The sequence below is a fragment of the Meles meles genome, chromosome 3 (genome assembly GCF_922984935.1).
Source record: "Meles meles chromosome 3, mMelMel3.1 paternal haplotype, whole genome shotgun sequence".
In the NCBI taxonomy this organism is placed as follows: Eukaryota; Metazoa; Chordata; class Mammalia; order Carnivora; family Mustelidae; genus Meles; species Meles meles.
In genome coordinates, this window is record NC_060068.1 from 32,350,159 (window position 1) to 32,363,536 (window position 13,378).

At 43.3% G+C, this 13,378-nt stretch overlaps 1 protein-coding gene across 2 annotated transcripts; it reads right to left on the reverse strand.

Annotated features, from left to right (window-relative positions):
* Positions 1 to 785: 785 nt before the first annotated feature.
* On the reverse strand, positions 786 to 11,940 carry LOC123938526 (immunity-related GTPase family M protein-like). 2 transcript variants are annotated; one of them, XM_045999985.1, is made up of 2 exons: positions 10,670 to 10,920; positions 786 to 2,856 (listed from the first exon to the last, which is right to left on the reverse strand). In XM_045999985.1, the coding sequence occupies exon 2, from the start codon at positions 2,830 to 2,832 to the stop codon at positions 1,642 to 1,644; it is 1,191 nt and encodes a 396-aa protein (XP_045855941.1). In that variant the 5' UTR covers positions 2,833 to 2,856; positions 10,670 to 10,920; the 3' UTR covers positions 786 to 1,641. The 2 variants fall into 2 exon arrangements, with proteins under 2 accessions (XP_045855941.1, XP_045855940.1); XM_045999984.1 differs by lacking the exon at positions 10,670 to 10,920 and adding an exon at positions 11,719 to 11,940 and having other exon boundaries at positions 787 to 2,856.
* Between the last annotated feature and the right edge of the window lie 1,438 nt (positions 11,941 to 13,378).

The following is a 13,378-nucleotide window of genomic DNA, read 5'->3' on the forward strand; positions in this document are numbered from 1 at the left end:
CCTCATTCCCAGAAGATCTCAGGATGCAGGATAGTGGTCTGTATGGGACTGTCTTCTGCTTCTTGAACTTTCCAAAAGGGAAACTTAAGCTGAGTTGGAGAAAGAATGAGAAGTAACAGTGCCTTCAAGGTTTCCATATGAATGCAGGTCTCTCCAGCAGACTTTTCTCTTTCCATTGGATGGACAATCTGAGGACACTCATCTTTTGGTGGAACTGTCTTTCAGTGTTATCCCTTCTTAGCCATGAAGAGAAGGAATGATAATACCAAACATTTATAGAATTACATGCCTGACACTATTCTAAGTGCTTTATTTGCCTTAAATCATTAAATCCTCACATTACCTAGATGTGCATGGGTATCTTAGGATGTAATATTATTGAGAAATTAAGAGAGGAATGTCAGTTGACTTGCCCAAGATCACATGGCAGGGGCAGGCTGGAGCCAGGATTTAACCTTAGGATTCCTAACCACTCCACTATGCCTCTTTCAGTTTACTTCCATTCAATATTAACTTCACTCTCTATCCCAATGAATAGTCATGATAACCTCTGATAAACCCTCCTTTTTGAGCAGAAGCCTAAAAATGGGCCAAAATTTTATATATTAAGTCAGTTCAGATGTCTACCAAATTCAGATTGGACTCCACACTAGGTGAAATCCCAGGTAAATAGAGTAAGGTGATGGTGGTGACAGAAATGATGCAGGGATGGAGGGTTGTTCTTGTGAGGGCTGAATGATTCCCACAGTGGTGATAACCAGGTCATGACACTTCTAGTGGTGGACAGTGAGGTTTCAAATTTTATTTGAAAAAAATTTTTTGATAAAAAACCTTTTTTATTACATACATGCCCAGCAAGGAGAAAAATCTAGGGCTAAGGTATGGAGTGGTTTCCAATTAGGAGAACTTCCATACAATCTATATAGTTTGGGTTAACTGTATAAACAGTGAGATCATAGACAATGGGTTGATTTCCTTAGTGCTGATGCTCAAATTTAGTTGCCTTTGACCAACATGGGAAATAACTTTGGCAAAGAACAGAACATAGCAGGTACTTTATTTTTATTTTTTATTATTTTTTTAAAAAGATTTTATTTATTTATTTGACAGACAGCGATCATGAGTAGGGAGAGAGGCATGCAGAGGGAGAGGGAGAAGCAGGCCCCCCGATGAGCAGAGAGCCCGATGCGGAGAACAACTAAACACACACTATCCAATTATACTTCCCCAAAGGGAACATCCCAAAGGATGTTCTATTCTCTGACTCCAGGTGTGCCTCTTTGAGTCCATGTACTGAGAATTGAGAACTGAAGGAACAGGGGAAAACCAAGAGGCCTTGGAAAAATGATGCCCACGTTAAGTGATAAAGGGATGTCAGAATGAGACTGTATGTCACACTGTGCAATCTTTTCTTCCATCTTTGGATCCCAGCTCATTTAATAAATGAGAAGAAGAACATATTTGGAAATTTGCTGAGATGTGGATTCAAAATGATCTAGTCAGCTCATTTACCTCAAGGAACTTAGAACTAACAAAAGTGGAAATACGGAACAGATTGAGAATTCTAAAGGATACAGTGTGAGGAGAGCACCCCAGATATCCTGACTTTCCCCAAGAAGGAGCCTGCTGAGACCTCACCCTTCAGATGGCGGCATCTGTCAGAACTTTCTTCAGGATGGTCTCAGTGTCCTGGGTGACATTGTTAAGGAGGCGCCACTGATTCCACACTCTAAGGTAGTGGAAACCGGTATTACCTACAAATGGGATTCTGTTCAGAACCGAATATAAGCAAGTGTCTCTATTACAATTTGTCCATGATAATACCCAGTCCCTGCTGAGGACAGTGTGTAGATCCTGAGACTTCATAATGGCCTTGTACTCCTCCATAGGTTTTCCCATACTCTGGGCCACCTCCTGGAGAGACTCATCATCCAAACCAAAGAATGAGTGGCAGGCATTCAAAAACTCCTCAAGATCATTTGCATTCTGGATGCCGAAGCTGTCCTGGAAAGACTCTGAGCCTGTTTGCTCCCAAAAAGTGATTGCTTTATCATTAATGATCTTCCCATAGGTGTCAGACAGTTTCTGTTGGGGCTTATGGTACCTGATGTCAGACACTTCTCTGCACAAGCTCTTCTTAAGCTCTGGGAAGTCATGCAAGAAGGGGTCAAAGTTGGAGACCAGAAATATGATGGGTTCATACACTCCTTCATTCTGGAGAGCTACCCGGATATTCTCCTGGATATCCTGCAGGAGTTTTTCCTTTGAGACTACACGTGTACTGAGGTCTCTGTCCAGCTTGGTCCAGACAACGTAGAACTTCTTTCCCCGTCCCTGGATGATTTTGGCAAGCTTCACGAGATTCATGCTGAACTGTTCAGATGCAATGATGATGAAGAGGTCATACTTGCTAAACTGGATTTCCTCCAGATAGGTCTCCAGGCTTTGGGTGGCAGCCCCTGTGCCAGGCAGGTCCCATAGCTCCACATTGGGCATGTGGGAGAAAAAGTAGAGAGTGGGTATCTGGGTGGTTCTCACCACACCTGTGGGAGCTGAGTCCTCCTCCTCCTGCCCAATTCCCCGCAGTGCATTGATGAAGGAGGACATGCCATTGCCAGAGTCCCCAGTCACTGCAATTCTCACTAAGGTACTGGATGCTGTCTTCATGGTCTCCTTGATCACAGAGACTATCTCTGGCAACTTCCATTCTTTGGAAGCTTTTTCTGTGTTCCCGAAATCCGATATAGATAAGATGCTCCAGTCTTCATCGTGTGGCCCAGCAGAGGTGAAGGATGTAGGTGATGGGGTGTGAAGGGACGGGGAGGGCTGCATGATGTTGCTGATCAGTGGAGTAACCTGCAGAAATAGGAAAAGCAGGGGGGTTGGGAAGACTGGGAAGACAGGGTGGCAGAGGAATCATCACATTTAATATCCCAGACTGAGGGTGTCAGATCCACACCTAACTCGCTGTAGGCCTTTTGGATGAGAAACAACAAGCCCCTGCGAAAATGTTTCATAGTGTCTCAAAAATCTAAACATATTATTCAGTTACAGAAAATACGGAAATCCTCCCATTTGTGACCAGATGGATGGACTTTGAAAGCTTCATGCTAAATAAAATAATTCAAATACTGCATGATCTAACTAATGTGTGGAATCTAAAAATAAAAAAATAAATTTATAGAAAAAGAGAGCAGACTTGGGGAGAGGTGGAGAAAGTGGGTGAAAAGTGGGGGAGAGTGGAGGAAGTATCCAAAAGGTACAAGATTTCAGTTGTAAGATAAGTACTAGGGATGTAATGTACAACACGGTGACTATACATATCACCATGATACGATTTATAGGAACGTTGTTAAGGGAATACATCTTAATGTAGAATTTTTTCTCTTTCTTTCCTTTTTATTGTATTTTTATGAGACGATGGATGTTAGCTGAACCTACTGTGGTAATCATTTCACAATATATGTAAATCAGATCATCATGATGTATGCCTGAAACTTATATATTGGTGTTTGTCCGTAATATTTCCATAAAACTGATAAAATAATTTAAACAGAGTCACCAAATGGCCCAGCGATTCCATTGCCAGGTATATACCTGTGAGCGGTGACGACATACATCTATGTAAAACCTGTGTGCAAATGTTCACAGCAGTATTATCTGTAATAGCCCTCAGGTAGAATTAACACGGTTGTCCACCCACTGTTCAACAGATAAACAAAAGTCGTCTATCCATACCAGAGATCAGGACTGAGCATGAAAAATAAATGAAGTACTGATACCACCCACAACATAGATGAACCCCAAAACATTACTCTCAGTGAAAGCAGACAGCCCCTCAGACCATGTATTCTATGATTCTATTCACATGATATGTCCAGAAAAGGCAAATCCTTAGGCACCGAAAATATATGGGGGTATTTCCTTCTTCTGAAGGGCAAATGGTAGGAGGGAAAAGAGGGGTGGTAGTCAAGAGGTATGAGTTATCTTTTGGATAATGAAAATGTTCTAAATTTGATTATGATGGCATCACAACTTTGTGAATATATTAAAAGCTACTGAAAACTTTAAAGGGCCGCGAGTTGCAGAATGTATCAGTTATATTGTGCACATGTTAGGGACTCAGAGGAGACTGCTGAGGGATGCTCTGCAGTTCTGGTGCCAGTAGACAGCTCCTAAGCAGGTCACAGATATGAATGGACTTGAGCAGAAGAGTGTCATGAGGGTCTCTGTCAGATTCACTTAAGTCCTCCTCCACCCCAACTGGGTGAGCAGGATGTCCCCCTGGGGATGTCTGCAGGGCACAAGTAAGCATATGACACCACTGAATATCCTTCAATCCTGCGGACCCACACATCTTCACTGCATATGTCTTCAGAGTCCAGAATAATTTAAAAATTTTTTGATAACAGTGAAAAGTACATCTTCTTTCCTTTAAAGACATTTTCCATATCGTTTCCCTCTAATTGCATACCTGGGGAATCTCTGTCCCTCATCCACTTCAACATCTAAGTTACACAAACTTTCCAAATAATAACCTACTGATTTTTAAGTCAATACTTAGGTTTGTACACGACTGCTTATCTTGTCACTGTTGTGATTAGTATTTTAGGTATTTAAATTCTATTGTGAACATTCTCTTGTAAATTGTGCCCTGAGGTAAAATCTGCAAGCATTTTATAAGGCAGGATTGGGAAAGAGAATTGGTTGAGATTACCTAGGGGATTCTCCTCCTGGGGGCTACACACAAAGTGCTGGCTGGTGGGCTCTCATAGTCCCACAGGTTATGAGTCTTTGCTGTGGTAATTTCCCCTAAAAAACCTACAGTTTCATACTAACAGCATTTTTCATATAGCTACAACAAACAATCCTAAAATTTGTATGAAGCCACAAAAGACCACAAATAGCGAAAAAAAAACTTGAGAAAAAGAAAACAAAGCTGGAGGCATCATGATTCCAGACTTCACGTTAGATTACAACGCTGTAGTGATCAAAACAGAATGGTACTTATCTCATATATTTATGTGTTTTTATGAGTATGTGTATAAAACCATTTTTTTAAAAGATTTTATTCATTTACTTGACAGAGATCACAAGTAAGCAGAGAGGCAGGCAGAGAGAGAGTGGGAGAAGCAGGCTCCCTGCTGAGCAGAGAGTCCGACGTGGGGCTCCATCCCAGGACCCTGAGATCATGACCTGAGCCGAAGGCAGAGGCTTTAATCCACTGAGCCACCCAGGTGCTCTAAAACACATTTTTAAGTAAACATCTTTCATTAAAATGTAAGTGTAATAAAAACAAACAAAGCAAAGCAAAACAAAAAACACCTATATAGTACTGGTGCCAAAATAGACACATAGATCAATGGAACTGAAGAAAGCATCCAGAACTAAACTCAGAATCATATGGTCAATGAAACTTCAAGAAACAGGAAAGAATATCCAATGGAAAAAAGACAGTCTCCAACAAATGGTGTTGGGAAAACTGGACAGTAACATGCAGAAATAAATTTCTTACAGCATACACGGAAATAAATTTCTTACAGCATACACAGAAATAAATTCAAAGTGAATTAACTATCTAAACGTGAGACCTAAAACCATAAACATCCGAGAGGAGAACATAGGTAGTAACTTCTTTGATATCACTTTGACATCACAACTTCTTTCTCGATATGAATCCAGAAAGGAAGGGAAACGAAAGCAAAAATCAACTATGGGGACAACATGAAAATAATACACTTTTGCAGAATGAAGGAAACAATAAAACTAAAGGTAACATACAGAATGGGAGAAAATATTTGTAAAGACATATTGATAAAGGGCTAGTATCCAAAATATATAAAAAAACTTATACAACTCAACACTCAAAAGCCAAATAATCCAAATGAAAAATGGTCAGAAGACACAAATAGGCCTTTTTCCAAAGAAGACATCCAGATGGTCAAGAAACATATGAAATGATGCTCATCACTTATCACTAGGGAAATGCAAATTGAAACTATAATGAGATATTACCTTACACCTGTCAGAATGGTTGAAATCAACAACACAAGAAACAACAGACATTGGTGAGCATGTGGAGAAAGGGGAAACCTCTTGCACTGTTGGTGGGAATGCAAACGGGTACAGCCACTCTGGAAAACAGTATGGAGGTTCCTCAAAAGTTAAAAATACAGCCAATCTATGACCCAGCAACTGTACTACTAGGTATCTACTTAGAATACAAAAAATTAATTCAAAGGGGTACATGCATCCTGAAGTATATAGCAGCATTATCAATCATAGCCAAACTACAGAAAGAGCCCACGTGTCCATGGACTGATGAATGGATAAAGAAGATGTGGTGTATGAATACAATAGAATATTAGTCACAAAAATGAAGTATTTTCATTTGCAATGATATGGTTTGAGCTAGAGAGTATTATGCTAAGCCTGTAAGTCAGAGAAAGACAAATACCATATGATTTCAGTCATGTGTGGAATTTAAGAACAAAACAAACAAGCAAAGTGAAGCAAAAAGACAGAGAGAGGCAAAAGAAGAAACAGACTCTTAAGTACGAAGAACAAACTGATGGTTAGCAGTGGGGAGGTGGGTAGGAGGATGGGTTAAACAGAGGATAGGTATTGGGAAGTGCACTTGTGATGAATACTGACTGATACACAGAAGTACTGAATCGTTACACTGTACACCTGAAACTAATGTTACACTGTATGCTAACTAACTTGAATTTAAGTAAAAACTTAAAAAAAAACTACTGTCTTTGTGTGCACAAATCCAAGTTTTAAAACATATAATTCAAGGCTGCCTCTTTGCTGAAGAGTTTCCCTATGAGCTCCATGAGGCCTTCTATTCCATGAGGTCTTCCCTTCCAGACCCATCTATGGGGTCTCCTGATGCTGCTGGGAGGCCAGTCCTCACACTGAATCAGAAGGCCCAAAGCCCATCTGTAGGAGAAATTTCTCATTGGCCTACAGGTCCTGTGGTGTAGTTTCTTGCTCTCCTCTTCCACCAAACCCACCCCACTTGCATCTTCACTGATGGGTGTGAAGAAGACTTTCCTGTGATTCTTCTTACTCCCTCCAACTCTTACCACAGTGTAGGAACGTCCTGTTTCTGTGAGTCTGTCTGAGCTGGGTCTTTTGCATGGCATTTCTTGATTAATCTTCCCCAAGCTCTATTAGGTAATTGATATTATTCCTAGCTACAGATGAAGGTATTTCCCAGATGTGATCTGTGAGCATCTCACAGATAAGAAATACGCTTGACAGTCTGGAAAACAGTATGGAGCTTCCTCAAAAAGTTAAAAATAGGGGTGTCTGGGTGGCTCAGTGGGTTAAAGCCTCTGCCTTCGGCTCAGGTCATGATCCCAGGGTCCTGGGTTCGAGTCCCGCATTGGGCTCTCTGCTCAGTGGGGACCCTGCTTCCTCCTCTCTCTCTCTGCCTGCCTCTCTGCCTTCCTCTCTGCCTACTTGTGATCTCTGTCAAATAAATAAAATCTTTAAAAAAAAAAGTTAAAAATAGAACTACCCTATGGCCCAGCAATTGCACTACTAGGTATTTACCCAAAGGATACAAACAGTGATTTGAAGGGACACATATACCCCAATGTTTATAGCAGCAATGTCTACAATAGTCAAACTGTGGAAAGAATCTAGATGTCCATTGACAGATGAATGGATAAAGAAGGTGTGGTGTGTCTATATATTCAACGGGATATTACTCAGCCATCAAAAACGAAATCTTTCCATTTGCCACGATGTGGGTGGAATTAGAGGGTATTATGCTAAGCAAAGTAAGTCAATCCGAGGAAGACAATTATCATAATTTCACTCATATGTGGAATTTAAGAAATAAAACAGAAGAACATAAAGGGAGGGAAGGAAAAATAAAACAAGAAGAAATCAGAAAGGGAGACAAATCATGAGACTCTTAACCATAGGAAACAAACTGAGGGTTGCTCAAGGGGAAGCGGAGGGATGGGGTAACTGGGTGATAGACATTACGTAGGGCACCTGATATAATGAGCACTGGGTGTTATGTAAGACTGATGAATCACTGAACTCTACCTCTGAAACTAATAATACACTATATGTTAATTAATTGAATTTAAATAAAATAAAATTAAAAAAGAGGGAGGCAAACCATAAGAGACTCTTAACTATAGGGAACAAACTGAGGGATGCTGGAGGGTGGTGAGTGGGGGGATGGGCTAAATGTGTGATGGGCATTAAGGAAGGCACTTGTTTGGATGAGCACTGGATTTTACATGCAACTGATGAATCACTAATTACTACCCCTGTAACTAATTAACATTATATAGTAACTAAATTGAATTTAAATAAATAAAAAGAAGAAACAAGCTGGAGATTACAAAGCAATGATGGAGAATCCCAGATTTACTCCAATAATGTCATTTTCTGCTTCTAACTGGATAGGAGGGGAGGGTGATCCTAGTTAGTGCTGAATATCCAGCCCCAGGGGCTGAGGGATGACTGGATGATGAGATGCTACTCCTGGGGATGTGGGTCCACTTATTGCTATCAATTGCCACTTACCTCTCCCTAGATGCACCCTTCTTAATTTGGGGAGAGAATGGAAATCACAGTCCTCTCAGCTCCCATCCTCACAACACATTAAGGAAAACTCATTGCTTTGCAAGTATGAGGAAAAAAATCCTACAATGTGTCATTGCATCTTAGAAACTGTTGCAGGGAACTTGACTCCCCCCCAACCCTTGGGAGATGGATGCATAATGATATGATCAGGAGATGCTGGGAGTTCAGAGGGAGGGAATCTCATGAAATATGATGTAATCACCATCCCATCTGCTTGGGGACCAGAGTCCCTTGAGACCTGTACCCCCAAATCTTCAGGGTCCTCCACCAGGAGCCCCTGTGACAAATTTGAGGTGCAATAGGTCAACAAGGATGGTGCCTCCTCCCACAGGAGTGCAGGTGCGCTGAGCTTGGTGAGGGGGTGAATGACATGGTGGGGGAACATGCATGGACAAAGCTGGATAAAAGCCAGAAAGATGGAGATCTGGTCTGGGTCAGGCTAGAGGAACACTCTGGAGTGAGAATCCCTAAGAGTAGCCTTCCCTTACCCTTATACTCAAAGCCCTCTTTAAGACCTCTCTTGACCTTTCCTAACAATAGCCCAAGTTCTTGTTTATGGGGGAACTCAGAGGTTTCCGAAGGTCTTACCAGCCATCCTGGCTCCAGGGAGACGATCTCCTGGGTGAGCTCCAGGCTCACTGACTTGGTTGTATGAAGGGGTTTCTTCTGCTCCTGAGCATGCTATGTATTCTGGTTGCCTATAAGTTTGCCTCTAGTATGGGATGGGGAAGGTTGGATGTCCTTATCAGTGGTCCCATGGGACCTAGGCTAGCTAGGACATAGGAACTGAACTAGAACAAAGGATTCAAGAACTCTTGAATCCTTTTCTTGGTTTGTCTAAATCCCATCACAACCTCCACATGTACCCATCTCACCTTGACTTCCTGTGTGTTAGATCAATTGAAAAACAAAACAAAACAAAACAACTCTGTCTCTTCAAGAGATGAAAGTCCCAGAAAATATTGTGTCATCCCATGTTAGATGCCTGATATCATAAAAATACACATATACAGGTCTTGGCACTTATAGTAAATAATTCCTTAGACTTTCTGGTGCCCTTAGTGCCCGGCAGGTATGGGACATATTTCTGTTAGATGAATGAAGCACAATGCATCATTGCATATCCTTCACATCCTTAGTTGACAGATAAATTAACTTTTCTTCCTAAATCTGTCTTCTGAAATGTTGAAGCCAGCTCTGCCACAGCCCTTTGGAAAGCAAGTAGGGGCTGGTAAAGAGTCTGAGCTCCCCACCCCAGGGTGGCTAAGGGAGGTAAGCACAAACTTAAAATCTTCTGGATCATTTCTGTGACTATGTGTGACTCAACCATGTACTTTGCAAATGTCTCTTCACCTGAGCACCTGTGCTGGGATCTACTGGAGGGGGATGACTGAAGCCCTACAGCACAAGCCACAGCTCCCTGTTTCCCACTACCTGCTTATCTAGTCCCTGCCTTGCTTGTGGTGCTAGACAGTCCTGTATGTGGGACCCTCTCAGGGTCCTTTAAGACAGCAGTATGCCCATGTGACACTGCCAGGCCAGGCTGGGACAAGGGTAAATCCACGAGAGGTTGCAGGTCTTCCAGGAATGGTCAGTGTGCAAGTGCTGGCGCGTGCACGCACATGCGTGTGTGTGACTGTGTGTGTATGAGCCTCCAGGACACCAAGGCTCAGAGCACTAACCCAGAAGTTGAGGAGATGCCATCAGAAATGAGCCTGGAAAGCAAGTGGCCCCCAGGCTCACTTTTTTGCTGGTCATACCATGTTATACCTCTGATCTTCCCTATCTGGAGAGGGTTTGAGGGTCCTTGAATAAAGAAACATACACTTTTATGCAGGGAGCCCAGGGAGCAGATTTCAATTGGAGAGGGCAGTTGTGCTTGCAAGGAGAACCAGACCCTGCGAGCAGATCTTTCAAAGTCTTCTGAAGGACACCATCAGTAAAAGACGCATTTCACAAAGGAACTAAGTACCCATGCAGTACACATGCACTCACAACATGCACACACCTGACGAAAGACTTTACCAACAATTTCCCTACATTCCATTTTTACCTATTGCATCCATTCCAATGGGTAACTTTTTGAACTCTTGTTATACTGCACCAAATAGATTTCATGATCTAAGAAGCAGAATGAAAAACACTCATTAGTGCATTTCCTATGCAGGATCCTATAGAGTTCATGTCATGCCCAGTGATCTGGAGCTATGAAGACGGGATCAGCCTTGGCCCAAACAAGAAATCCGAGGCATCAAGGGCTTTTGTGACTTTGAACTCACTGTGGATCAAGCCCCACATTTCCCCCCATTTTATCATCACAGGGAAAGGGTGAGGGAAAAAAGAATCAAAATATTGATTTATTCTAGGAAAGTGTAATAAACATCTGCATCATCAGTGGGCATGAAACACAAAAGGACCTGGTCTGGGAAAAAGTATTTCAAGAGTCCACCTCACTGAGGTAAAGGATGGAGGTGGTGTCCAGCAATAGGGACAGTTTCTCCTATGCAGATACACATGTCCACTGTTACATTGTCTAAGGTCTGCTAGACCCCTTGTCCCTGAAACCCCACCCCCACTCCCTAATCCACAGGAGGTTCAGCTGGTCTTTCCAATTCCAGGTTACCCCAGAAATTGCCACTGTCCCATGTTCTACTTAGACTCTAAGAGACTAAGTATGGCAAATGCTGCTGTCCTTTTCCAAGCATGGTCCCATCAGAAGACCACCCCACCACTCCAACTGCCATGAATATGGAGATGAAAGGCCCATTGTCTCCACACTAGAAGGTAGAATTGGTTTGGTGCAAACAAAGTACAGGGTTCTGAGTTTTGCCTCTGAAGAATGTCAGAGGGGGGCCCTGTTGTGACTATTCACTGAAAGGGATAAGCCAGTCCCCAAGATCCCCTGCCCTGGTGTCAGGCTCTGCCTTTCACGTCTTCGCTCCTGCAGGGTCATTAGTCACACTGGGTTTTACCCCCTCTCACCCCTCTCACTGACCTGCTCCACGAAGCACAGGGTGACTGTGATCAGGCAGATGTCAGTGGTCCTGCTGGCAAGTTAGCCCTCCCAGGGAATGTATTGAGCTCTCAGGCAGAGATGCTTACCTCTGAGATCCCCCACAACAGGTTCCAGGCTCAGATTGCTCCAGAAGGAATGAAGGGAGTTGTGCTGGGTTGAGGTTGTCCTAGAAAGAGTCCAGACAGAAGGGGCAGTGGGGAGAGGAACCAGGAAATAGAAGGCAATCTTGCAGTTTTCTGCCCAGTCCTTTCAGCCTCAGAGCTGTGCGATTTCTGAGTAAAGGTGGGGGCACGGCTCCAGGGGGAGGGAAATCAGAGACAGCTGCTTTCAGTTTCTGTTCCTGGAAACGACTCCAGTTCTCAAAACAGGCCTGAGAGACTATGGACTCTGAAAAACAACCAGAGGGTTTTGAAGGGAGGGGGAGGGAGGTTGAGGAACCAGGTGTTGGGTAATAGGGAGGGCACGTACTGCACGGAGCACTGGGTGTGATGCCAAAACAATGAACACTGTTATGCTGTAAATAAACAAATAAAAAAAAAAAAAAAAACAGGCCTGAACCGGTCTCACCTTCATTGTTCTGGAGGATGGGGGCTTTTTGGCGTTTGCCCATGGTTTATGCAGGGTAATTTGATCACTTTCAGCCCAGAGGCTCTGAGAGCAGCTGCCTTATACCTAAGAGTCTTACTCTGATGCCAATGTCCAGACCAGTGAGAAGTCCATATTCAACCCCCTTGAGACTGGCTACTCAGATGAGTGCAGACACTGCCTGTCAAGCTACTCCATAGGGCTGCCCAACGTGCTCAGCTCAGGGGCTAACTCCCTTCCACCCGCAGAGATCAGACTGCAGAAGTGACATCCATGGTGGATTTCTCTTCCTGCCCCCAGCTGCGACCTTCCCTGGTGTCAATACACCTGCCCCAGCCAAGTGAGCGTCTGAGCTCAACACAGCTCACGAATGACTTGGTGAGTGTAAAAGCTGCGTAAACTCTCAGGGATTGTTCCATCCTCATCCTCCCGTGGGAGCAGCAGTGAAAGACCTCCAGGGTGTTTGTGTTCAGAAGGGAAGCCCCAGGGATGGGGCTATGTGACTTTGACGGGGTGAAAAAGGAGGTCTGCTGTACAGTTTCTGCCGAGATTGCAAATGTCCATAACAAGTTATGAAATCCTTCTGTGGATCTTAATCCTGTGAATTCGTCATTGTCATCCTTGATTCCTTCCCTGGGTCATGAAAGGACAGCTGGCAGGTTGTGCAAAGGAAAGGCAAGGATCATTTTAGCGAGCCTGTTACAAGGGACATGGCCAACAGAAGGAGCTGCCTTTGAACCATGACACCACAGAGGAGGCAGAAGGCTGGAAGGTTTGGACTATACTTGCTCCAAGATCCCAATGAGGCCATAAGCATGCGCCTTCATAGGACCCTTCTTCCTGAGGGACATTCACCACACTAGGCCATCAGCTGCACTGCAAATGTCCTACCTGAGTGAGTCCTTTCTTTTAATTATAGTTCCCCTATGCCATGCTCCTCCATGTAATGAGGGCAGTGGGAGGAAGAATGAAGAGAGAAGCCTACTCTTTTCCTGTCCCTGTTGTTAGATGTCTTACCTAGTTGGAGGAAGGGCTGAACCAGGGCAGGGGACATTTCTATTCTACAAGAATCTGGGGATTGTGTAGTACACTGACTTGACATCTACTCATCTGAGTGGAACCAGGAGAGGAGGGATTTCTAAGCCATTCATTGCTAAGAAG

Excerpts from the sequence above, each read along its gene's own strand:
- LOC123938526 (XM_045999985.1), bottom strand. The coding sequence starts at position 2,832 with ATGCAGCCCTCCCCGTCCCTTCACACCCCATCACCTACATCCTTCACC.